Source organism: Argopecten irradians, chromosome 1, assembly GCF_041381155.1.
Source record: "Argopecten irradians isolate NY chromosome 1, Ai_NY, whole genome shotgun sequence".
In the NCBI taxonomy this organism is placed as follows: Eukaryota; Metazoa; Mollusca; class Bivalvia; order Pectinida; family Pectinidae; genus Argopecten; species Argopecten irradians.
The window spans coordinates 29603250-29629159 of NC_091134.1; the positions used below are offsets into that span (position 1 = coordinate 29603250).

Consider the following 25910-nt stretch of genomic DNA (forward strand, 5'->3'; position numbering starts at 1 on the left):
TGCATTAGGACACTGTGAGATCGCCATATTTCTCGAAATTGAATGTAAACAATTTTGAATTAAATCACTGTTCCACAAGCAATCAAATATTCTCATTTTCATAAGTAGGACTAAATATACTTGCATATATGTTTATGTTGTAAAATAGTACTTTATTGGGAGAGAAACCTGTTATTTTGAGGTACAGTTGACACGTGATTGTAGCTGTAACTTATAAAAATCCTACAGATAAAATTGACCAAAATTCAGATGAGTAATATACCTCTGATTTTGCAGTTAAGTATCAGGAATGTTGTGCCATTGTCTGATTTCAGTATCGTACGAAGCACGAACATAACCTGCCATGTATCCCAATCCAATCACCTGCACGTGATATGTATGCTGCTGTAGCAAGTCATATAGTATCAAATTGGACTAAATAACCGTGGCACAACCTCAAGTAGTATCCATAAAACATATTTATTCTAAAATTGTGTACAATTATGGAAAAGTTTTGTGGAAAGAAACTGTTTGAGTTTGGGTTCCAAGACTCTTCAATGATATATTATATGAACATTTCCTGTAAAAACTATAATGCAGCGATGAAACGTCATATCATTTTGGTATATAAGTATGTATATTTTGTTTGTTTTTTTTCCTTTCTTTTTATATATTTAAAACTTAGGGAGCAAAAAGTGTCCTGATGCACCAACAAAAGGAACTGTGTTTTAAGTTAGAGATAAGCCTAAAACTGTGCTATATGTGTGAGAGAGAACGGGCCTCGTTGCTGTACCCTCACACACATATAGTACAGTTTTCGACTTATCTCCTTAACCAACTGGATAGTGGACAGAGGCAAATTCAACATGATGCGCTAGTGCGCATCATAGAATTTTTCTCTGTTGGTCAGCTGGCATTTACATTGACTATTGATGCCTAATGAAAGACGTTCAGTGCTAAATTGACACCTCACATTTTCAAATGTTCATTTATCACATATTCAGCCTGATATCCAGTGATTTCATTTACATTTATCGATGTGTTCGTTACTCGGTCACAAAAATAGTGCGTAATCTCATGTATGGAAGCCGAATGAGCGTTGACTAAATAAAGTTCCCGTGAACTTGTAAACAATTTGACCTCCATCTTCCCACCTCCATGTTTAAATTCGTAGAAACCTTAATTTTATTACAATTAAGCACTGTTTATAGACTGTTTGGCGCTCACGTTACAAGAGATTATTTAAACATCCATTAAATATCATATCCACGCTATATTACAGCGACGCCAGTAACAGAAATCAGACCGTCCCAGGAGTATTATAAAAGACACTGAGAACAGGATTGCTGATTACAGAGAATTAGCTAGAAAAAAATGTTAAGAAGAGCGAAAATTTTGCGGATAACATGTCATTATCAATCAGGTATCATATAATTGATTGATTTTACGCTGAAGTTTGGTTGAACGATAAGTTAAAGGTAGGTTTCGCCCAATGAAATATAAAGACTACGAAATTGAAATTTATCCTGTACATAGATATAATCTTGAGATCATTTTCAATGGATACAGCGAACAATATGGGTGGTCAGTTGCCTAGCTTGACCAGGAAAACACTCCTCTAAAAATAGAGTGAAGTCAAGCTTTACATAGAACATGACGTATTTTTTTTCCAAAACGAGGCCGCATCAACAAACGGAAGCGTGCAACAAAATGTCAGATAGAAGTGATACAGTCTTGACACGGCATGTTTAGTTAAAAAAAACTCAACAACAAATCAAAGTGCGATGGACTGTTTATACATATCATATAATCTAAAACACTTCATGTTACTTACATGCGCTCGCTAGCTTTGTACTCCAAATATACATGTAGTTAGTCTGCGGCTGTTTGTGCGCTGGCATATGTGTTGAAATTTAACTCACCACGTGCAATGCCGTTACACGAGTCCCAACAGATTCGGGCAAGTTCCACTTGAGATGTGGCTTCTGTTTCTTCTATTGTTCATGCCATCTCTGAATTTAATTTCTTATAGATATCCTATTACGCTACCGAATCCATTATAATTTCCTCCACTTTGTTGCCGATTCAGATATATTTTTCTTTATCTCACACACTTTCGTTCAGCCATTTTGTTAACTTTTAGTGCGTGACAATGCGCATGCGCGAAACTTCGACAACACAATTCATTGCAGCTTCATTTGCATACTATTTTGTCTGACGGACACCGTAATAAAATCAAGGATTTCCTTCAATTTTGTATTCAAGACACATTTGTTCAATCTCAAACGCATAAAGAAATTAAATTGAGGTATTTTAATATGTTTTTCCATCTTTTCTTCCGTTTATCGCATTTCACAAAAATATATTTATTTGGTTGGGCGAAACCTACCTTTAAGATAAGCATTGCGTGATAATTTAATCTTGCTTGTATCAAGAATTTTTATTGGTTTAACAAATTATGACGTCTCCGTTTATAACGTCGCATTTGATTGGTTATATGGCAGCGAAATGATATATAAGATAAGAGAGTTCATCAATAAAAGTAGAAATGCAGGAAAAATGATTAAAACGAAAGTCTGATCATAAACCACTTCACAGTTTATCTAGAGTACACTCAGATATTTGTGTCATATCTCCATCACACGAAGAACGTATTCTATTTAATCATTGATTAAAAAACACTCATAAAGTAATAGAAAAGCCCTTATTCGGTTAAGCTTGAGAAAAATATAAAATATTAATGAAATACGAATTCGCACTAAAACCCTTTGAAACGAACAAAACAAACAGGAACAGCAAGCACCTTTTACTTCGACACATAATGAAGACGTTCAATGTAGGTTACAATGCCTGCTTCAACATAAATTGTGTGTAACAATGACAACTGTCATACAAAGATATGTCCATCAGATTAAACCTAGACCATTGGTGTCAGTCAAAAATTCAAGGAACATAGTTGAAGTTAATGAAAAGGAAATACTGTACGTTTTAATGGCACATTCAAATATTCACGACAACAATTATTATCCTCCACTACATTCAGGGAAGGCTATATTGATCACCCAAGCATTCTCTACAACACACACTTTTAATAACCCTCTCAAATTCGTTAAAAATATTTGCAGAATCATCACGACAAATCAATGTGAGGGAGTACTTGGTTTTGAAACGAACGGGATATGATACATTGGTTTTCATACGACCAAGTAGCCACATTTGATCCCGCAACACCTTCATTAACTTTTTTTTTTAATTCCCAAGCCATGTTTTTAAGCATTCATTGTGACATAACAAGTCAAATTCTGGTAATGATACCAATGAAATATTTCTTTGTGAACTTCTTGAAACTTATCAATGTTAATACCCAGGTGCATTAGCACAAAAATTAGGTTTCTTTACCTTTTCTATCTAAAAGAATAGGTTTTGGTTCGGTCATACATTGATTTAGAAACATATTGTTATCAAAAGGTCAAGCATTTATTTGTTTTCTGTTAAAGATTATGAAAATAGGAAAATCGTTTGAGATTCCAGTAAACTGAGAATTATAAGATGGAAAATTGCGAAAGAAGCACAACATCCATACATAATCAAACGTCACTTGATTGAACGGAAGACATATCTAAATCCACACCGTGACTTTTAAGGTAGGAATGGAATGATATCATAGAGACCTCCTCCTCCTCCAGCTGACTTAGCCCTGTAGACACGACACTCTCAGGAGAAGGGCACGTGGCGCTGTTGACTGGTCCATTGGAGTTCAAACTGGGCGCCTCTACGGGTGCCAGATTAAAGGCACTAGCTGGAACATGCTTTTCTGGTGCTAACTTAATGAGATCTACGTTACTGTTTGGTGTGATTAGTCTACTGTCCTTTAAACAGTCAACGTGCGAAAAATAAACTGGAGAAGAATTGGCCATGTCTAAAGAGTGGCCGTCTAAAAGAGGCTCATTAGCCTCGAGATGTGATCGGTCACATTTTGTAACTGATCGACGAGGTGTTGCATTTCGCCCTTGTGAAATAGGTAGCACCGTTTCTGCGTTATCGATCTTAATAAGAGCACTGTTTTCGCTATGGCGACGCCCGTAAAGGGAACTTTCATCGGGCTTCAGCTGGTAGGTATTTCCTAAAGGGGCAGACACAGTTGCTGTTAAGAAAGGCCCATTAGAAAAACGTGGTTGGAATACTTGATCAGCGGGATCCCTCACGGCTTTAGGACTTGGATGTAGGAATGCATTAGTGCTACAGTCATTATGATGATTATGTTTGGAATATGCATTGTCATATCTTGTATTGTAAGGACTAACACTTTTAACACGCGGTGGTACTTCCTGTCTCTGATAATCGGACATAATGGTGTGACCGTATGGTTCAAAAGTTGCTACAAAGTTGTTTCCGTAACATTTGTCTTGAATTTCCCTATCGCTTAGAAGGGGACTTCTGTCGCCATGAATGGGCGATGTCTTATACATTCCGCGTCTCTCGTGGGCATTATTAGCGGGAAGCGATAGAAATATTTCGTCGCTGTTTATAGAGCTATCAGATTCACACCTTTGAGCTCCTTCAGAATTTTTCCCAGTGGAAGCACGACTTCGGATTGAACTCCCAACCCTGTCACTGCGAGAGCGTGCCAGGTATTCCTCAAACATCATAGTATCAGTCTGGCACTGCGAATCTTGTTTCTTGTTCCCACTTGCAGTAGCCCCTGATTTCCGCCTGTCGCTGCCATGGCTGTGCGACTCCTCCTTAGAACTTATAGTACTTAGTCTGTCCTCGGCGTCCTCGGACGGAGACCGGTCCTTAGTCGTCCAAGGGAACTTCTGGTTGGAATTGGAGTTAGACTCCGTCGCCTGGACATGTGTTGAGTTCTGTCTATTAAGGCGGATATTGGGTGGTAAGGACATACTCTGATGTCGGACAAGACTTTCCTTGGGTTTCTGACGATTCTTTCCAAATAGAGACCGTCGCCGGTAGGCAGTTTTACCGTCTATAGTTTTCTTATCCCTGAAAAGATACAAGTTTGAAAATAAAATGAAATTAATTTGTAAGCTTTTACTTATGTACTCATCAATTTTAAATGAGGGTTAAATGAGATCATTTTCAAAGAAGATTAGTTGTATACAATATGTGATTGAATTGTTACTGTTAATCCTGTTACAATGCAAGGAAAGATAAAATTGCAACTTCAATAGAAAATAATTGTAAAATTTAGAACAGATCAAAAGGCTAAAAAAGACGAACCAGCAACACACATAAATAAATGTTGATATAGACATTACTGCAGTTCCTCTCTTGTGAAACACACTAGGGAATTACGATAACAGAAATATTTTACCAAATATGGACATTTTTATTCCAGTCTCTTGGTGATATTGAAACCTACGCGTCTTCTATTTTAATTTAGATATAAATCTTCTGTATATGTTTTCAGTTTTGATATGTGTGGAGGCGAATAGAATGCCTGTCAGTGTCTGCGCCAAACATCGTACGTCATAAACAGTTAGCTGTATCGTAATGCAGTATTTTGCACAGTAAAGAACATTAACGCCTCCGACATTTCTCTCCACGACAACCAAACATGGTCTGTGTCCGCGCAAAACGCCATTGCCATAACCAGTTTTCTTATCTTTTTCATCTAAATGGAAACCATGTCTACGTCGTTTTTATCTATGTTCAGAATAATTAATTACGCTTCATGCGGTGCAATTATTAATATTGACAGAATACATTATCATGTTCCTTTGGGCATCACATTTAGTTATAAATAATTCGTTATTTTTTCCAATTCTACAACACTCCAGCGATTTTCTGTTGTAAATTTGTCATATTCACATTCCTAAAATGTATCAAATGTAAAACCCGTATCAAATCTCCGATTTGTGAATAATATGACAAGTAATATACATATTGCCATAAATTCATGTAGTTCTCTTTCCCTACGACTTTCTAGCACTCAGGTTAAATACACATTTTATAAACACACTGTCCCCTTTCTTTGGGCTGTTCCTTTAACTAAGCAGAAAAGGCGAAAGATTGAAAAGAAAGGTGCAAAAATTGCTAGAAAGCCAACGATTTTTGCCGAGTTTTTAACCAATGGGAAGAATGTGACATCGATCAAATGGTAGATTATAGCACATTGCATGTAATGGCGTAATTAGCATGATCCGGTTATTTACCATTTCATGGCGTAATTAGCGTGTTCCAGTTATTTACAATCAATTCAATTCAATTCAATTGAATGGCGTAATATAGCATGATCCGGTTATTTACAATCTAATGGCGTAATTAGCATGATCCGGTTATTTACAATCTAATGGCGTATTAAGCGTGCTCCGGTTATTTACCATATAATGGCTTTATTAGCATGTTCCAGTTATTTACCATGTAATCAATTTAATGCCCACCACATATATATAAGGTGTATGAGGACTGGGCTAGAAACGCCCTTCACGGGAGGATATATATACTAGCCAGACCTCCTCAGGACTTCACCGGCACCTCTTATAGATATAAGGTTGATATGAGGTCTGGGCTGGACACGCCCTTCACCGCCCGGAGGATACTAGCCAGACCTCCTCAGGACTTCACCAGCACCTCTTGTTACAGAAGAGAAGCCAAATTAGGCTACAGTTTAGTCGCCCTGATAGGGATATTGGCGATTCAATCTCCTATCAATGTCATAATAAAATTAGGGAAATGGCAACGAAAATGTATCTTGTCTTCCTTAGGCAAGATTAAAACAGCGGAATATTTTGGCAGAAAAATTACTCACGATTTCTAGCGAATAATTACATGACGTTGTGATAGGAGGTACACAACTGGCTGTAATTACATATCATCAAGATTACAATCCACACACCAGTAATTTACTTGTGGGGATTGACGTGATTTCTCGGCAATTTCAATCAAGTAATGGATAAAAACAATCGTTAGGGGACATTCAATTAAAGAGTGCCTGTCATGGGGACAGGGATATTAGTCTATTTGGGGATGCCTTTCAACATGCGATAAGTTGACGGTCTTAGTCATTATATTATCGAATCAAACCTAACCTATTATATTGTGTGTTACTAAAGCGAAATTAAACTCACAAGGACCCGGAAATAAACAGACTACTCCACAAAATAACGGACGGTTTCGGAATCCGGAGGCGTTTATATTGGTTAGGCTTATAATGAACATCACAAAACACACTTATACTTTTATCTTTAAAAGAAATCAATACGAATGAATATTGTGTCATGGTAACACGATGACTCTTCATACGTTTTCTTTAGAGGCTTATAATGTTTTAACTACTTAAACGTCCATATTCCGATACGGACAGTTCTGTACAATGCTGTTTGGCAGGTTCATGGGACTATGAATGACCATGAAGACCGTGTTAGATACACGTGCACGTTTATTGTTGATGGCGAGATTAAACCGATAACCATATTATAGGCATACTGCCAGACTGACATATCTATAGGGGTTTGAAAGGGTCGAAAATAGCTGTAGAAGAAAAAAATAACGATTTTTAAAATTATTTTGTATTCAATATTGTATTATCGTTTATATGCCTGTAATCAGACCTGTACCACGTAATCGTGATTGGTGGTAATTCAGTAATCTGTTGATCTGTACCACGTAATCGTAATTGGTGTTAAGTCAGTAATCTGTTGATCTGTACTACGTAATCGTGATTGGTGGTAAGTCAGTAATCTGTTGATCTGTACCACGTAATCGTGATTGGTGTTAATTCAGTAATCTGTTGATCTGTACCACGTAATCGTGATTGGTAGTAATTCAGTAATCTGTTGACCTGTACCACGTATTCGTGATTGGTGGTAATTCAGTAATCTGTTGACCTGTACCACATTATCGTGATTGGTGGTAAGTCAGTAATCTGTTGACCTGTACCACGTAATCGTGATTGGTGGTAAGTCAGTAATCTGTTGATCTGTACCACGTAATCGTGATTGGTGGTAAGTCAGTATAATCTGTTGACCTGTACCACGTAATCGTGATTGTTGTTAAGTCAGTAATCTGTTGACCTGTACCACGTGATCGTGATTGGTAGTAAGTCAGTAATCTGTTGACCTGTAACACGTGATCGTAATTGGTGGTAAGCCTGTAATCTGTGGACCCGATACCACTAGATCGTAATAGGTGGTAACCCTGTAATCGGTGATACCACAAACGATATCGGGACACTACAAATTGGTTAGCACCAGATGATTGATATCAGAGAACCGGGGAGTACAGCGGTCTTAGCTCCACATCCAATTACATCCGTGTCAGGATAAAAACGTCATGGAGCCCATCAGCTCTTATGATATATTGCCGTGACGTAGTTTTTTTCGTCATAAATCTTTGGCCATTATTGACTTTGGCTGCCGATGACAGGAAACATGTAGAAGGACTGCAGTCTGGCCTACTGCTATATCTGACACACTGTTGTTTTTACTTGGTTTTGTAATTAAACAAGGCACGCTAGCGTTCGTATGAAACCACGTCACACGCAAATAAAGTCATGTTGAATATAGATATAATACTGTATTGGGTTATATAAAACAAGAATGTATTCTTCCATCGTAAATATATACTACAATGCAAGGCATTATTTTTTGTTACGGAACTCAAAGTCCTTGTCGTTTTACGACATGTGACAAGTTCTTTATATGGAAATGCATATACTGTTAATATATTTTAACTTTAAAATGCGTTTTTCAAAATTAGAGTTTTTTTTAAATTTTCGTTATTTATTTACATTTCAGAAATCAAACACTTACAAAGATGATAACGGTAACATGTATTTCTAAAAATTAAAAGAATAATACATTTAGAATGGTGCTCTCTGACGACATTGCAAGACAGCGGATTTCCCATTATGTTTCATGTGATTGCGGTATGTACAAAGCTGTGTTGCTCCATCGAGAGAATTGTTATTTCTGATTGGTGAAAACGCCAATTTATAGATTAATCGGAATATGTCAATCTTCATTCAAATCTTTCATCCACACTTCCAGCGCAAGCGCAATAATCACAACGAGGTTGACCAAAGTTTAATAGGCGTATAACTGGGATTCACTGGTGCGTGCGGTCCCTACATCCAGACAGGTCACACTATCATCCGTAATTGGAGACTATAATGTCTATATTGTCAATTCTACTCTGACCTGCTCCGATGGGTCGTCCGCGAGGGTATCATTATAGAGTATTGTTGGTAGAGTTCCTTTCTAGGGAATTGTTGAGGTTGAATATTTTATACTATCTGCATATATATATATATATTTATCGCGTTTTTCTAGTTATTATTGAGATACAACATTTCTAAAATGTAAAAACCTTCTATTCAAATAAAGTCGTTTTTTAAATCAAACCCTTTCGTAAGATAGATTTAATTTGTTAAAAAAAATGTAGTGTGAATAATGTCCGATCGATGCCCTTCCTTTTATAACGAACACTCTCCTTCTTTTTCTGGCTGTTCATTTCTTTCAGATGTTCTATCTACGTACCATTCAATGATTGGACATGCTAAGTTGTTTCGTTGACCTAGACTTACATTTCAGATATTTTCATTCCGATACCTTTGGTTCCGTTTAATTTGTGGGTTTTTTTTTCCAGCTTCCGTGTAAAGCATAAATAAGCATAACTGCCGTTTGTATTTCACGCTCTCTGTACTGAGTTTGATGATTGCTTCCCTATATGTCCTATTGTGTCTGTACAGAACGTAGTGTCATTTTACTTCTAAGAGTCTGTGTGAAATTATATAATAAAACATATCAGTAAAAAAATTACCTCACTGACAGACTCCTTTATACAAATAGTTTAATTTTAATTTTCTCCGTTGTTTTAACCTTTACTGACTCAATTGAAATTGAAATGTGTTAAACGTTTATGTATGTAACGACATGTTCCAAATAGGTGTTAATCAAATGTTGCGGCTGTCTGCTGTGTATAAGTAAATTGAACCCCAGCAGTTGTAGTGTTCCTGTATACACGTAACCATAACGTGTACCGTTAGTAGTATCAACCTTAGTCATAATAACATTTAATGTTCAGAAACAGTCAATACCATTGTTTTTAGTTAGCAGACAAGTCAGCTCATAGTAGTAATGTATACTTTAAATACACCCTTTCACTATAACAACAATGTAAGGGGTATACTGGAACAACATCGGTTGCAAACCTGCTACCATACCTGTATATATTTTCTATCACGAGGTATATTCCCCTACATACATCATCGGTTATATACCTTTTTACCGAAGGAAAAAAATAAAACTTTATCATCCTCATGTTCATTGAATATGTCTATATTCAATTGCGTTCATACCACATTTAACGTAAATGAAATACGACCAAGTCCCTATTAGTTTAATTTGTGTTTCCTATAACTATCACTCAGAAACAAACTGTGTGAATTTTTTCTTTGTACGAATTGAAAATATTTTTTTCATGTTAAATAATAAAAGGATTGGTAAAGAGTTACATCAACTCAATGCTTTACTTCATGATACAAAATGATATGCTATAAAAACATCACGTATGACAGCAAAATATGACAAAATACTACTCCAATGTATTCAAAATACAATATTTGAAGAAAGTGAGAGACAGAGGAGGAATGATGGAGAGATATAGATGAGTTGTGAAAAGGGAGGCGAAGAAAAAGATAGTGAGTGTCATTTATTTGTAACTGGCGTTTACATCAATACGAGTAAACAGTTTCAAAAAGGAGTCTCCAATAACTCTTATTCTTTATCACCGTTCTAATCTGTACTATCCGGCTTGTGTAATTCTTCTAGTTTACCTTGTGAAGCTAAAGAGGTTAAGTAATTTTTCAGTCTATATAACTATATTCGGTTGTTATACTTTGACTTATCGGACTAGCCATACTGATTCGGAAGTATCGTCAACTTTTACATAAATTTTATCCATCATCTGAATGGCCAACACCACTAGGTATTCACTTCTGGTATGTAGTCACGTGTCACACGACTATTCACTTCTGGTATTTTAGTGACATGTCACATGACTATTCAATTCTGGTATTTTAGTCATATGTCACATGACTATTCAATTCTGTTATTTTAGTCATATGTCACATGACTATTCATTTCTGGTATTTTAGTCACGTGTCATATGACTATTCAATTCTGTTATTTTAGTCACGTGTCACATGACTATTCAATTCTGTTATTTTAGTCACATGTCACATGACTATTCAATTCTGGTATTTTAGTCACATGTCACATGACTATTCAATTCTGTTATTTTAGTCACATGTCACATGACTATTCATTTCTGGTATTTTAGTCACATGTCACATGACTATTCAATTCTGTTATTTTAGTCACATGTCATATGACTATTCAATTCTGTTATTTTAGTCACATGTCACATGACTATTTATTTCTGGTATTTTAGTCACGTGTCATATGACTATTCAATTCTGGTATTTTAGTCACGTGTCATATGACTATTCAATTCTGTTATTTTAGTCACATGTCATATGACTATTCAATTCTGTTATTTTAGTCACATGTCACATGACTATTCAATTCTGGTATTTTAGTCATATGTCACATGACTATTCAATTCTGTTATTTTAGTCACATGTCACATGACTATTCATTTCTGGTATTTTAGTCACGTGTCATATGACTATTCAATTCTGTTATTTTAGTCACATGTCACATGACTATTCAATTCTGTTATTTTAGTCACATGTCACATGACTATTCAATTCTGGTATTTTAGTCACATGTCACATGACTATTCAATTCTGGTATTTTTAGTCATGACTCATGTCACATGACTATTCAATTCTGGTATTTTAGTCACATGTCACATGACTATTCAATTCTGGTATTTTAGTTACATGTCACATGACCATACTTTTTATGTCAGACGTAGACAAAGAAAATGTACATAAATAACTTACAAAGACTTATGACTTTTGTGGCCGCGGCTCCAAAATAGCCTGAAATAATGGCGGCAACGTGGTTTTAGAAATGTCAAAACTTATTTCGCAGCTCATATATGTTCAAAGTTTATTGTGATCGAACCTAGACATCTACACGTTTTATTGGCGTTCAGTGTAGACTTACAGATTCTGTACTAAATACAAACCTCTTGTCAGAATTTTATGTGAATATTTAAGGTTGTATCAGAAAAAAACACCTTTTTGCGATAAAACTAAATCACAGCATTTAACTCTGAAACCAAAAAGCTCATTTACATTTAAAACTTTACAATATTATCTAAAAGTTGTGTTCTTCTATCATTTAATTTATACATTTAAAGATTCACCAGCTTCGAATATTTCATTACTAATTAACACTCATTAGATGTTATATCAATTTTAGTGAAGAGTTTCTGAAAGTAATTTGTGGGTTTTTTATTTGATAGGAATATATTTTAGACTGTAGTTTAGGTTTACCCAACAGTAACAGACACTATATGAGTTATATGGCGAGGTTACGCTAGTTTTATGAGTGGCTTGTGATTCAATGTCAAAACATCATAAAACAGAATTATCGATATCAGTATATATACATGACGCCACACAAGTCTTACAGAAACTGCTTATGTTTCATATCATTGTTGTATTTCTTATTATTTTTTGTATTTTATCTTGTTGTAAACTTCAAAGTTTCATTAAAGAATTTACATTAATTCTCGTTCCTTGGCAACCATACATACTTGAGGTGCTTCAGTAAATACTGACTGTCGAAAAGCAGAATACTATACAATTATCGGCCTATTTTCAGGTGGATACGGTTTTTCGAGGGTTGGTAACTCACTGTATCTACCTGAAAATAGGTCGATAACTGTTTTATTATGTGACATTTACAGGATATTAACCCGGTTCTTCAAAAAGACTTAACTATAATAAACAGGATATCTGAAAATGTTCCTTACATCTATGGTGAAAGGCAGCAAGTTTACTGCGATCAACGGTGATCAGCTGCAAACTTCAATTTATGAAAAAAATTCAAGAATGCCAGACGGTCTGCAGTTGATACAGTATTCCTGTTCTACCAGTCTACACCGTAAGCAAGAAGCATTTGGAAATTTAGCATATACTACATGTAATTGCTTTTGTAAGCAGAGAGTTTGCAAATATCATCCTGTTTTTTGTTAAGTCTTTTTGAAGAGCCGGGTTAATATTATGAAAGTGTCATATAATAAAACAGTTATCGACCTATTTTCAGGTGGATACGGTGATTAATCAACCATTGAAAATAACTGGATAAACAGTCCAGGCCACAGCTAACAGACATGTTGAATCGGTTGATATTTACATAGAAATAATGATAAACTATCCAGGCAACAGCTAACAGACATGTTATATCAGTTGATATTTACATAGAAATAAGGATAAACTATCCAGGCCACAGCTAACAGACATGTTATATCTGTTGATATTTACATAGAAATAAGGATAAACTATCCAGGCCACAGCTAACAGACATGTTATATCTGTTGATATTTACATAGAAATAAGGATAAATTGTCCAGGTCACAGCTAACACACATGTTATATCTCTTGACATTTACATAGAAATAAGGATAAACTATCCAGGCCACAGATAACAGACATGTTATATCTGTTGACATTTGTATAAAATAAGGATAAACTAGACAGGCCACAGCTAACAGACATGTTATATCTGTTGACATTTGTATAAATTAAGGATAAACTATCCAAGCCACAGCTAACAGACATGTTATATCTGTTGATATTTACATAGAAATAAGGATAAACTGCCCAGGCCACAGCTAACAGACATGTTATATCTGTTGACATTTACATAGAAATAAGGATAAACTGCCCAGGCCACAGCTAACAGACATGTTATATCTGTTGACATTTACATAGAAATAAGGATAAACTTCCCAGGCAACAGCTAACAGACATGTTATATCTGTTGACATTTACATAGAAATAAGGATAAACTTCCCAGGCCACAGCTTACAGACATGCTATATCTGTTGACATTTACATAGAAATAAGGATAAACTATCCAGGCCACAGCTAACAGACATGTTATATCTGTTGATATTTACATAGAAATAAGGATAAACTGCCCAGGCCACAGCTAACAGACATGTTATATCTGTTGACATTTACATAGAAATAAGGATAAACTGCCCAGGCCACAGCTAACAGACATGTTATATCTGTTGACATTTACATAGAAATAAGGATAAACTATCCAGGCCACAGCTAACAGACATGTCATATCTGTTGATATTTACATAGAAATAAGGATAAAATGCCCAGGCCACATCTAACAGACATGTTATATCTGTTGACATTTACATAGAAATGAGGATAAACTATCCAGGCCACAGCTAACAGACATGTTATATCTGTTGACATTTGTATAAAATAAGGATAAACTATCCAGGCCACAGCTAACAGACATGTTATATCTGTTGATATTTACATAGAAATAAGGATAAACTGCCCAGGCCACAGCTAACAGACATGTTATATCTGTTGACATTTACATAGAAATAAGGATAAACTGCCCAGGCCACAGCTAACAGACATGTTATATCTGTTGACATTTACATAGAAATAAGGATAAACTATCCAGGCCACAGCTAACAGACATGTCATATCTGTTGATATTTACATAGAAATAAGGATAAACTGCCCAGGCCACAGCTAACAGACATGCTATATCTGTTGACATTTACATAGAAATGAGGATAAACTATCCAGGCCACAGCTAATAGACATGCTATATCTGTTGACATTTACATAGAAATAAGGATAAACTATCCAGGCCACAGCTAACAGACATGTCATATCTGTTGATATTTACATAGAAATAAGGATAAACTGCCCAGGCCACAGCTAACAAACATGTTATATCTGTTCACATTTGTATAAAATAAGGATAAACTATCCAGGCCACAGCTAACAGACATGTTATATCTGTTGACATTTGTATAAAATAAGGATAAACTATCCAGGCCACAGCTAACAGACATGTTATATCTGTTGACATTTGTATAAAATAAGGATAAACTATCCAGGCCACAGCTAACAGACATGTTATATCTGTTGACATTTGTATAAAATAAGGATAAACTATCCAGGCCACAGCTAACAGACATGTTATATCTGTTGACATTTACATAGAATCGGATTATATTGGCTGAACTCCTCGTCAGACAAATGGTTGGTATGTGTACATGTGTCAAAATAGATTTCAATACCGCTGTTCTGTTGTTAGTTTTACGGTACATTGATGAAAACAAAGAGTATGTGGTGAAACAAATGCTTGTAAAAGAGGTATTGTCATTTCCGCCCGTCACGACCTGGACTGCACACAACTCTTGTCTGAGCTAAAAACTCGCGTGTTGTTGAATGGATTTGTAAATTCGAAAACCGTCGCAAATCGTACGATGATACTTTGTTGTTATTGGCGAATAATCTACTGCAATTATCGAACTAATTGTTCTCAAATAGATGAAATGCACATGTATTCCAAATCACCATATTGTGATATTTTTATGTGATATTGGTCGCCGGTATACGCCATACATCATTCCAAACCACCGTCTAGATAACACGAAATATTTATATAAAACATCGCTAGATCATATGGTCAAACACTGTGTGTTGATATTTGTGATGTAGCTGTAATGGTTTATAAAAATCCCGATAATTATTGTCATCTGTTTAATGATGCTCAACCGCCGACAGAGCATAAATGATATTCATCATTTGAACAAAAATTGGTGTTTAATCGTATATATATATGTCGAATTAACACAAAAAATAGAATAAAAAGATTATTTTGCCTTTGGTGCAGGCGCAATCAGTACTTTATTCCATATAGGATGTAGTGCCATGGAATTTTTTCGGGATGCAATTCATTATATTTCATATCTTTGATTAGCTTCAATAATAATTATTACTTTCTGCTTATGATTCGTCGTCGCTACGTACATACTTTTTTTCTAAATACACATACAACTGTATATCAAAATGGGACGATGAAAAAAATCGAATATATATAAATACATAAATTACCAAAAACAAAAGAAAGTAAAAACGATCAGTCAGACTAATTTTGAGACTAACTTGGATAAAAGCTTTATCCCAAAGGTATGAAGAGCTTCGGAAATAAGTTTGCTTAAGAAAGTTACACCAATTTCCTCTGAAGAATGGTCCCATTGGTGGATCGACCTCTTTTTTGTTTGGTCTCGTAATGGAATCGCGAATTACATTTATAGAGGCTAACCACTAGGGACGAAGCATGTATCTGCCACGCGCAGGCTGGCTGAGGATCAAGGCCTGCATGACGTCACGAATTGATTACGATACTATAAAGAGCGCGGCCATTTCCTTGCAGACGGACACGTATATTACTTGTGATATCTCATTTCGAGAGAAGAATGCCACGAAAGGTATTATTTTGGAAGCAAAAGACGTTCTCATCACCATAACATTTCCTTGTATAGCATTCCCATTACATTGCAATGGCTGCCGTTTGGGTGTATAATTCAGTCCAGATTGCTCTCATTCATTATACAGACACTTGCACTCTTTATTTGCGTCTCCCATAAGAGTTCACATGATGCATGACCCGTTGTTTATATATTGACATAATATCATTAAACATGTGGTTTATGAAGTCGGTTATTTCAAGAAGACGTTTAAAGCAATAGCTTGTAAAGCACGAAGAGAATTTCCCAATCATCGGCCTGTTCAGAAAGACAACGATCTACATTATATGTGACAGTTTCATGCATACACATGTTAATAATTTGTAACATAGTATACTCACTTAACATAAATGTTATGCATGGGGGAATTTTCGCACTTCGCGTAATTAGCATACATTTTCTCGCTCGCAATCAATGTTTTCAGCACTGGCTTTAAGTTATTGTCCCCCCCCCCCCCCCCCAAAAAAAAAAAAAAAAAAAAAAAACACCAAAAAAAAAAAAAAAAACTATTCAACTTTACTGGATATCACTCAAAATTTAACTGATATAAAGTGTTGTTTATTACAACACAGGTAAGTGGTGAGATCAATTAATAATTAAAAAAAAAATCAACATAAGAAGATTAATAAACTCCGCTATACAGTAAGATCGTATTTTTTTTGTCCGCCGTTATGGCGTTATGATAACGGTGGACGGTAAAATCCGATAAATTAAAGAAATCAAATAAAATCATATATACATGTCAAACTTTTATGTGCTTATTGATATCTTGCAAAATATGTCCTTATTCATCATTGCTTTCTTTAGACTACTGCTTTATTTACCTAGGTGCTGCAAAGAAATTGTTATCACTTGGAATATTCCATAACTGTCTCATTGGTCAAACTGCTATAATGAAATGTTTAATTTAAATACTCTCGTTCACTTTTATGACGTATATCATGCGGAAATAACATAATAAATGCCACTGAATAATACAATTTATCGAACGAGAGTTGGCCTGTTCTACAGTAAAGCACTTCGACCAAAGAGTAAGTATTGTATTTCCAGCTATAATGTGGCCTTAATGTCGTTTTTTTATAGTTAGTGTTAACAAAAAGGTAATTATTCCAAATAACCACAATCATAATTTCTTCAGTGAAGGTAGAGTTTTATTTGCATCTTATCTTTTGTTTTGTATTTAAACGCTATACTTTTTACTTTTAAGTAGGGACATCGAATCGAATCCCGGTCCATTGTCTGATTCCGTTTCGTCTGTTTCATCTGATGATATGTCTGAAGATGTTTTGAATAGTTTATAATTTTACATTTGTACACCTGAATGTTCAAAGCCTAAAAAGTAAGTTGGACATATTACATACAGAACTGCATAATTGTAGTATTTACTGAAACATGGCTCCGTGAATCAGACAATGACATATCCTTACATATCCCTGGTTACCATAGCCAGGTATGTTTTACTGCAATGACAGAGTACGGGGAGGGGTTTCAATGTATGTGTCTAATGAATTAACTGTTAAAACTCGTTTAACGTTGTTGGAGTAGAAAGCGTATGGATAGAAATCTGTCATAAAAATCACATGTTCTATTCGGAACTTTTTACAGACCCCCAAACTCAAATAATCAAATGTGGGGTAGAATTGAGGAATCGATCGATCGAGCTTTTAATACAGGTATTTCTGATATTGTTATAACAGGCGATTTTAATGTAAATATTATCCAAAATCATCCCCACAAAAATCATTTATGCAATATATTTCATACATATAATATGACACAGCTAGTGAACGAATGTACTCATTTTACAGAAAACAGTTCATCTTTGTTAGATATTATTCTTGTTAGTAATCCTTCAATATTGCAACAAATACATGTCGGGGAATCTTTTCTAGATCAACCATTACGATACCTTTGTCCTACATTTGATATATTTAATTTTACAAAAGACATTTTTTAGTCCTTCAATCGTTAGGTGTGACTTTATAAACATGCTGATTTCGAAAGGTATAGAACTATGGTTCGGTCTACCGACTCGCCTTTCCTTCAGTCAAATAATGTAGTTGTATCGTGTGAAAAACTTCCTGAAGTGTTAGATAATCTTTCATATGACTGCATCCCGCTTAAGACTATTCAGGTCAAAAGTAAATATCTTCCTTGGATGTCCTTTGATATTAAAAAGGTTATTTCCAAACGTAAAAAACTACATAAAAGAGCAAAACTCACCAACACAGATTATGACTTGTCTGAATTTAGACGTATACGGAATAAATGTGTCAACCTTATAAGGCAGTCTAAAGATAAATATTTCGGTAAGTTGGCACTAGAATTATCTCTCTCAAATTGATCTAAGTCCTGGTGGAAATCAGTTTTACGAAAATAGGCACGGACAATTCTAATATTCCTGTCATTTTTAGTGACGGTCACTTCTATAATGAAGATGATGATACATATTTTTAACTTTTACTTTTCCAATCAATCTACAGTTGATGACTCTGGTACTTCACTTCCGGAAGATAACTCGTGCAATTCCCCTAGCAAGCTTGATCACATTCATATATCATCGAATGATGTCAAAAATGTATTGGTAAATCTCGACCAATCAAAAGCAATTGGACCAGATTTAGTCAGCCCAAAGGTCTTAAAAGAGAAAGCAGATATTCTTTGTAGTCCACTTGCCATTTTCTTTGATAAATGTCTTGCCATGTCTAAATTCCCATCGTCATGGAAAAAGGCTGATGCCGTACCAGTTTTTAAAAAGGGAAATCTTCTTCTGAGATCTTTGAATTTTAAACTTGATAGGAACACTTTACAAACAATTTATTTTTCATTTATAATGCCCATAATGGAGTATGAAAATATGGTTTGGGGAACATACCTCATGAACTAGTGACAAAACTTGAGAATTTAAATATTGAAGCAACTAGAAAAATTACAGGTGCAACACAATTGGTTTGTATTGATAAACTGTTCATCGAATCTGCATAGGTCAGTTTATCGAAACGAAGACAAGTTCATAACATTATTCATTTCTACAAGATGTTCTATCGTTATACATCTGAATACTTCTTTTGCATGATCCCTGAAACTGTTTCTGAAGGTCATTCATATGAAACTAGATACTCGAACCATATATTTATTACACCTATATTATATAAAACCTTATTCTATCAAAATTCTTTTCTTCCTTCAGTTATAAACCAATGGAATAGTCTACCACAAAGTATTCGCTCAAACCCTTCTACTTCTGCCTTAAAAAACTTATTTTTATCATAAGCATTTACAGAATACTCCTGCCTATTTCAGTTCTGGAACTCGTAAGGGTCAAATATATCATGCACGACTAAGAATGGAGTGCTGTGCTCTAAATAGTCATTTCTTTGCGAAAAATAGTGTACCATCTCCGTTACATATATGTGGTGTGGTCAAAGATAACAAACATTTTTTACTTGAATGTGGTCGATTTGATGAAATAAGACGACGCTACCTACACTCATTAGATTTCAATGTTACTTTGGATCGTTTTCTTTTTGGAGATGAATCTTTTTCTACAGCTGATAATAAATCGATATTCTTAGCCGTACAGCACTATATAAATAAAACGGGCAGATTTGCTTCCGTTGAATAGTTACATGTAAGATATTACATCCCACCAATTTCTATAGAATTTAATTTGTTATACATTTTCTTTATTCATTATGAAATGTGAATGCGAGTGAGTGAGTTATCGTGAAAGAATGGTGTTATTTTGCTCCAAAGTTATCATTTAATGTAAAACACATGGTGATAGGTTTACATAAGTGTCTGTGACACTTGTTTCTATTTCCAATTGATTTTATATTCGTTGTTTAAAAATGCATATATCGAAATAAAGAAAGTTTAAACCAAAGAAAATGACAATAATATGTAAAGGAATGCGAGAATGCCTATTGATCGAAACTTTTTTTTGGTTTTATATCAATTTTCGAAAGAATATGATGAATATGCTGTAAAAGTTCTTATGCATGCCTAATTATAACATATGCTTGACTTATGACAAATAAAGACTTTAAATGAAGTAATGTTCTAAATATTTTAAAATTCTGTAATTCTCATTCTCTAGATTCCTTAGTATTAATGCGCTAAATAAGATTCCTCCAAATATGTTCAATGTCAGTACTGTCAAGTGTTGAAGAAAGCATTTCTAGAGCACACGAAGACAATTCAGAAAAAAATATATAAAGATCGAATGTAAAAATGTTCTCACTAAATGCATGGTATTACGTTTATTCAGGAAGGGTTCATCATTAGGTTTTTAAACACATTTAATATACCGAACAAACAGCGCTGCGGCTTTAACGTCGACTTTCGGAGGATAATACACCTATCATACCAATTTATAATGTCACAGCTCTCCATCTTACAGTAAATTTAATTTCTTTGAAAAATAGACTTCATTTACAACTAGATTAAGGGACAAACGTGGAACAAAAGGATAAGGGGAGGCTTCAGCGACAAATGAATTAAGAAACAAACGAAATGAATGAAGTGAGGATCCAGGTACAACAACGTGAAACAAAAGGAGAAAGGAGGCTTCTGATATAACTGAATTAAGGAACAAAGTGAAACAAAGAGAGAAAGAGATGTTTCAGTAACGACTGAATTAGGGAACAAACGTGAAACAAAGGGAGAAAGAGAGGCTTCAGTTACAACTGAATTAGGGAACAAACGTGAAAAAAGGGAGAAAGGGAGGCTTATTTCACAACTGAATTAGGGAACAAACGTGAAAACAATATTTGAAAGGGAGGTTTCGGTTAAAAGTGCATTAGGGTACAAACATGAAACAAAGGGAGAAAGGGAAGCTTAATTTACAACTGAATTAGCATAGGGGACAAACATGAAACAAAGGGGAGGCTTCAGTTACAACTGAATCAAGAAACAAACACAAACCATTAGGGAATGAGGGTAGTAATTGTAGATCTAAAAGTTTTCCGAAAACTGAAGCAATCAAACAAAAGTGTTGAGAAACATTTTGGAACATTTCGGAGAACGACATAAATGTAACAGCCATACATTATTTCGGAAATAAATGTACACTATTTCTAGACGTCTACGGTCGTCAAAAGAATCCACTGAGAGCCGAGTTTAGATTACTAATAACGATCATGCCCCAATTTATCTTATACTAAAAACTGTTCCTAGATTTCATACATTATGTCGCTTGTCTATAAATTCCTCGTGACTAATCCTGTTTCGGAGTGAAATCCATTAGGACTAGCCTCGACGAAAAGATACTCTCCAAATATCTGCGAATTATTGCCAATTCAAAGACGTCAATCTGCCAGTTTAGGTGAGGTGTCCCGACTAACAAGCTGTTAATTGGTAAGTTAAGAATACTATCACCACGTAAATTAAAAATCGATGAGAAAGGCCATAGAGAGGGGCGTAATAAATCGACGTTAATAGTTGTTTACATTTAAGGGTGAGCTTGGTGATAAAATCTGACAGTTTCTTATTGATCTGTCGACGCGGCGCACTCGATTGGTCTAAATCGACTCATCACATTGATTTAACCATTTGTAACATTTTACTATATTTAGTATACTGAAACTCGATCCAACGGTTCATCTGTATGCTGATTACCAATAACTCTCATTGTAGAAAAGTCTAATATCTTGACTGTTATTTGAATATGAAGAATGGTTTGCTAAAAAACTCTCTATATGGCATGTTTTCTTTTCTTCGTTATTTTTAGTTATTTATTTTATTTCGTCGAACAGTATGAGTATTACAAAAGTATTGAATTAATTTTTAATGAAACAATGCAGCAACGTGCTATTTTTGAAAGCTTCATTCTTTTGAATCTCCAATTACATGAAAGAAGATAAATTGACTTTTTACCTTTTTCAAAATTACTAGATACAAAACATGCGTGTTTCTGTATAACTTCTTGTGGAAGTTCCATTATATGGGGAATATTTCCAAAGGACAACATTTGATCTCTCGATAGTTCCGTTATGATAAACTGTAGATTTTATCCACAGTGAACAGTAAGTGATTGAGAAGTTGGTCTACCTATAAGGCGGTCCCTTGATCACTAAGATGTATGGCCCCCATCACTACGACACACGATAGTCCCGAGGGTGCTGCCGTCTTATGGCGGGCCATGCCGTATAACGTTCGCCGATGAATTTATTAGTTTCAAACTTTTCTTCGCCACACCGAGTAAGCGACTCACGAATTTCAACGAAGTAGCACCGGATTACGATAGACAAGATGGTTATTGTGGGCTCATTGACATGCTCTGTTCGTGATTTTGTTTTGGTGTCGATTTTCAGCATTATGACAGTGCTTTATAGTCTGTTAATTATTTATATTTTATTTTGTGTTTAGTAATAATGTTGCTTTTATTTGTTAATTCTTTTTGCTTCTCTTTTTCGTTTACAATGATTTTTTCCTTTTTGTGAATTGGGGTACCTCAGAGTTTGTTTTTTGTTTACACGAAGCATGCCAATTCCGTATTTCTATATTAAAGCGTCTGCTTTAGAGGGTAGATATTGTTCCGACGTCATGTATTTCTGTGGATAACGTAATACTTTTGAGAAAAAATGACGTGAGCTCACAAAATAATGACGACACAATGGATACCTACCCGAAAGAGAAATAACTCTGTAATATGCAAAAACGAAATTGTGAAGCGTACGAAGATAAAGCTGACAACAATCTTCAATAAGTCGAACCTACCCACACTAGATTAATCCGCCATTACGGAAACATCACACACAGGCAAATTAAAAGCGCGCTGAATAAGCATGTACGGCGCAATTAAAGGGAACACTGAATACTAAGGCTAATGAAGCAAAAATGCATAGAAAACTACGTACAATGGAGCCGAAACTAGGAGGTGATTATGTACCCCCCACTTCCTCTTCCCCAGTACCTCTAAAAAGTAACAAACATCTGGGTTACATATGTGTGATGGTTTAGGAGAGCTTGCGTCATATCAGCTATAATCTATCACACACTAGACTATTATTTGTATTGCATTATGATATGTTTTATTAATGTTTTGGTAGTGTTGTTCCTTTATTTTTCATGTTTCAATTTTAAATTATGTCATATACACTAATCTGCTTTTGTGACGTTATTCTAACAAAAAGAATGACGTAAAAGTCGATACCTAGTGACAAAAATCCTAACCCAGCAATACAACTTGACGGAACACAGTAGAACCGAGACTACACTGACATCACTTACAGTTCAGAAAATCAATCAAGACATACATGGTAAGCATTTTAACCCGGCTTGTCGAGAGTCCAATGGGAAATTCTGTCGCACTTTTTAGATATACCATTATCATGGAAAGTCATGTTGAATACCTTAATTATTAGACTTACCTCATCATGTCAACACTTTCTCCAGAGTGGAAGGATATTGAACCAATATGACACCTTACGTCCTTTGATGTGGTGAAGGCGCTTCGTGTGTTCTTTTCTGGCGCCCAAACAATCACATAGATCTTTGGGAAGAATAAAAGTACAAGAGATACAGAAGCGCTTAAGCTGATTGAAATTGACATTGTTAGCACCCTCGATTCACTGCCAAAATAAATCGCAAAAAATCCTAACCATATCACACAGGTCGTGTACATAGTGAAACCTATGAACTTGGCCTCGTTGAAATTCTCCGGTAGGTTCCGAGTTTTCACTGCATATAATGTACACATTAGGATTAGGACCAGATCAAACCCAAACGGGACCACGATTCCAAGAGGCGACGTGTTGCACACGAGCCGCACCCGCCTGTTGGTCGGGTAGTCTAGTTCAGAATCTGCTGGCTCGATAATCAACATAACTGTTATTATTGCACATTCTATTCCCACAATGATGCATGTGATGATGACTTGCGCAGACGCACTCATGAACCGCGGTTTCTTCGTGATTATCTTTTTGGTTCCTTCTAGAATTCGGGCGATCCTATTGGTCTTGGTTACCAATGCTCCGTAAATCAACGAAAACGACAAGCCAGGTAGGATTCGTGTGAAATAGCAGGATACAATGGTTGGTTTTGATACAAGGACAAAATTACAACAAAAGGCCGTGACTATTCCGAACATGATGATGTAACTAAGTTCTCTCGTAGACGCCTTGACGACAGGTGTGTTATGATGGCGAATAAATATGACGGTAATCCAGAGCGTCACGAATATCCCGACACAAGCCATGGAGATAGCCACAAGAGCCTCGGTATCAAACCAGCTTAGGTACTCCGTCTCGATCATCTTACACGCTGGAAAGAGAACAATGGGAATTATTTATAGAAATAGTGAGGTTGTTTTTTGAGTTTTTGTTTTGGTTCATTTCAGAAGAAAAAAAAATCAAAAAAATCTGATTAAAGCAAATGCAATATAGGACTAATTTTATTATTTTTCAGTGAAGAAAGAAAACTTCTTTAAAGTATTGCAAGATTGCTAGACTATTTGTTTCTGTTTCATTTGAAATAAGAAAATTGACAGTACGAAATTTTAGCCAATTACCGGTAGTGAGACTAAGGAGCCATGCTCTATCCAATGAAGATAAATTGATAGCGACGCAAGGTAACGTTAAAGTGACATTTATCAGCGGTATTTTGATTGGATGATTTGTAGTTAGATAGATACAACATAACTTTCGTGATGTTTTATTAATGTTTACTGAAATAATCAATAAAACAGCGGAATGTTACCAAATCAGAGGGAAACAAGTGTAAAAAACGAAGCTCTCTCTGTAGTGAAAGTATCCTATGGAGTAAGTGATCACATATATCAATATATCTTGTATGGTGTCCCTGTCATTTAGTATACATCCATAACTAAATGGATCCTTTCACATCTTAACCTATACGTGCACAAAATTACAACAAGTACAAAAAGTAGTTTTACAAATGTATTATTGTCACATGTTAAATACACTTTATTCGCCTCATATGGAGTATAAAAATTCCCTCTCTTAAATTGTAGCACACAGTTTCCGATAACAGTGCACTTTACGTTTTTAAGTGTGGGTTTAATTGAAATTTATTTCTTTTCCAAACATAGAATGGTGTGGTGAATTATAATTATAAATAGCTGATTCCCCCTCGAAGACTTCAGACTGCTCACGATCCCATTACTATACATTGCTCGGGTGACCTGTTAGGGTGATATTGCATCAGTGGGCTCGAGTTGGGGTTAAGACAATTAATCACAACGCAATCAATATTATGAAATATTTGTAATACAACAAACTACGTGGTGGCAGATTCTCTATAGACAATAGACTTATAATTATAACATAATATTTTAATTTAAAGATTCAACCAATCCTTCACGTTGAAATGAAATTATATTCTTATTAGTTACTAAAACAGTTTAAGAAGGATTAAAATAATAAGTGTATATTTCGTAAACAGTGACTATAGTTTAATAACAGTCACAAGAAAGAACCACCTGCTTCACACTTCAGAATCTACAATTTTCT

At 35.2% G+C, this 25910-nt stretch overlaps 1 protein-coding gene across 1 annotated transcript in view; it reads right to left on the reverse strand.

Moving 5' to 3' along the window:
• Nucleotides 1-2562: 2562 nt before the first annotated feature.
• LOC138323404 (metabotropic glutamate receptor 1-like) overlaps nucleotides 2563-25910 on the reverse strand; it is a 90542-nt gene continuing 67194 nt past the window's right edge. Inside the window, exons 7-8 of the mRNA XM_069268007.1 lie at nucleotides 23811-24702; nucleotides 2563-4980 (exon numbers count right to left, since the gene is read on the reverse strand). Of these exons, the coding sequence (XP_069124108.1) occupies nucleotides 3567-4980; nucleotides 23811-24702 (2306 nt within the window). The 3' untranslated portion in view covers nucleotides 2563-3566. The remainder of the gene's footprint in view (nucleotides 4981-23810; nucleotides 24703-25910) is intronic.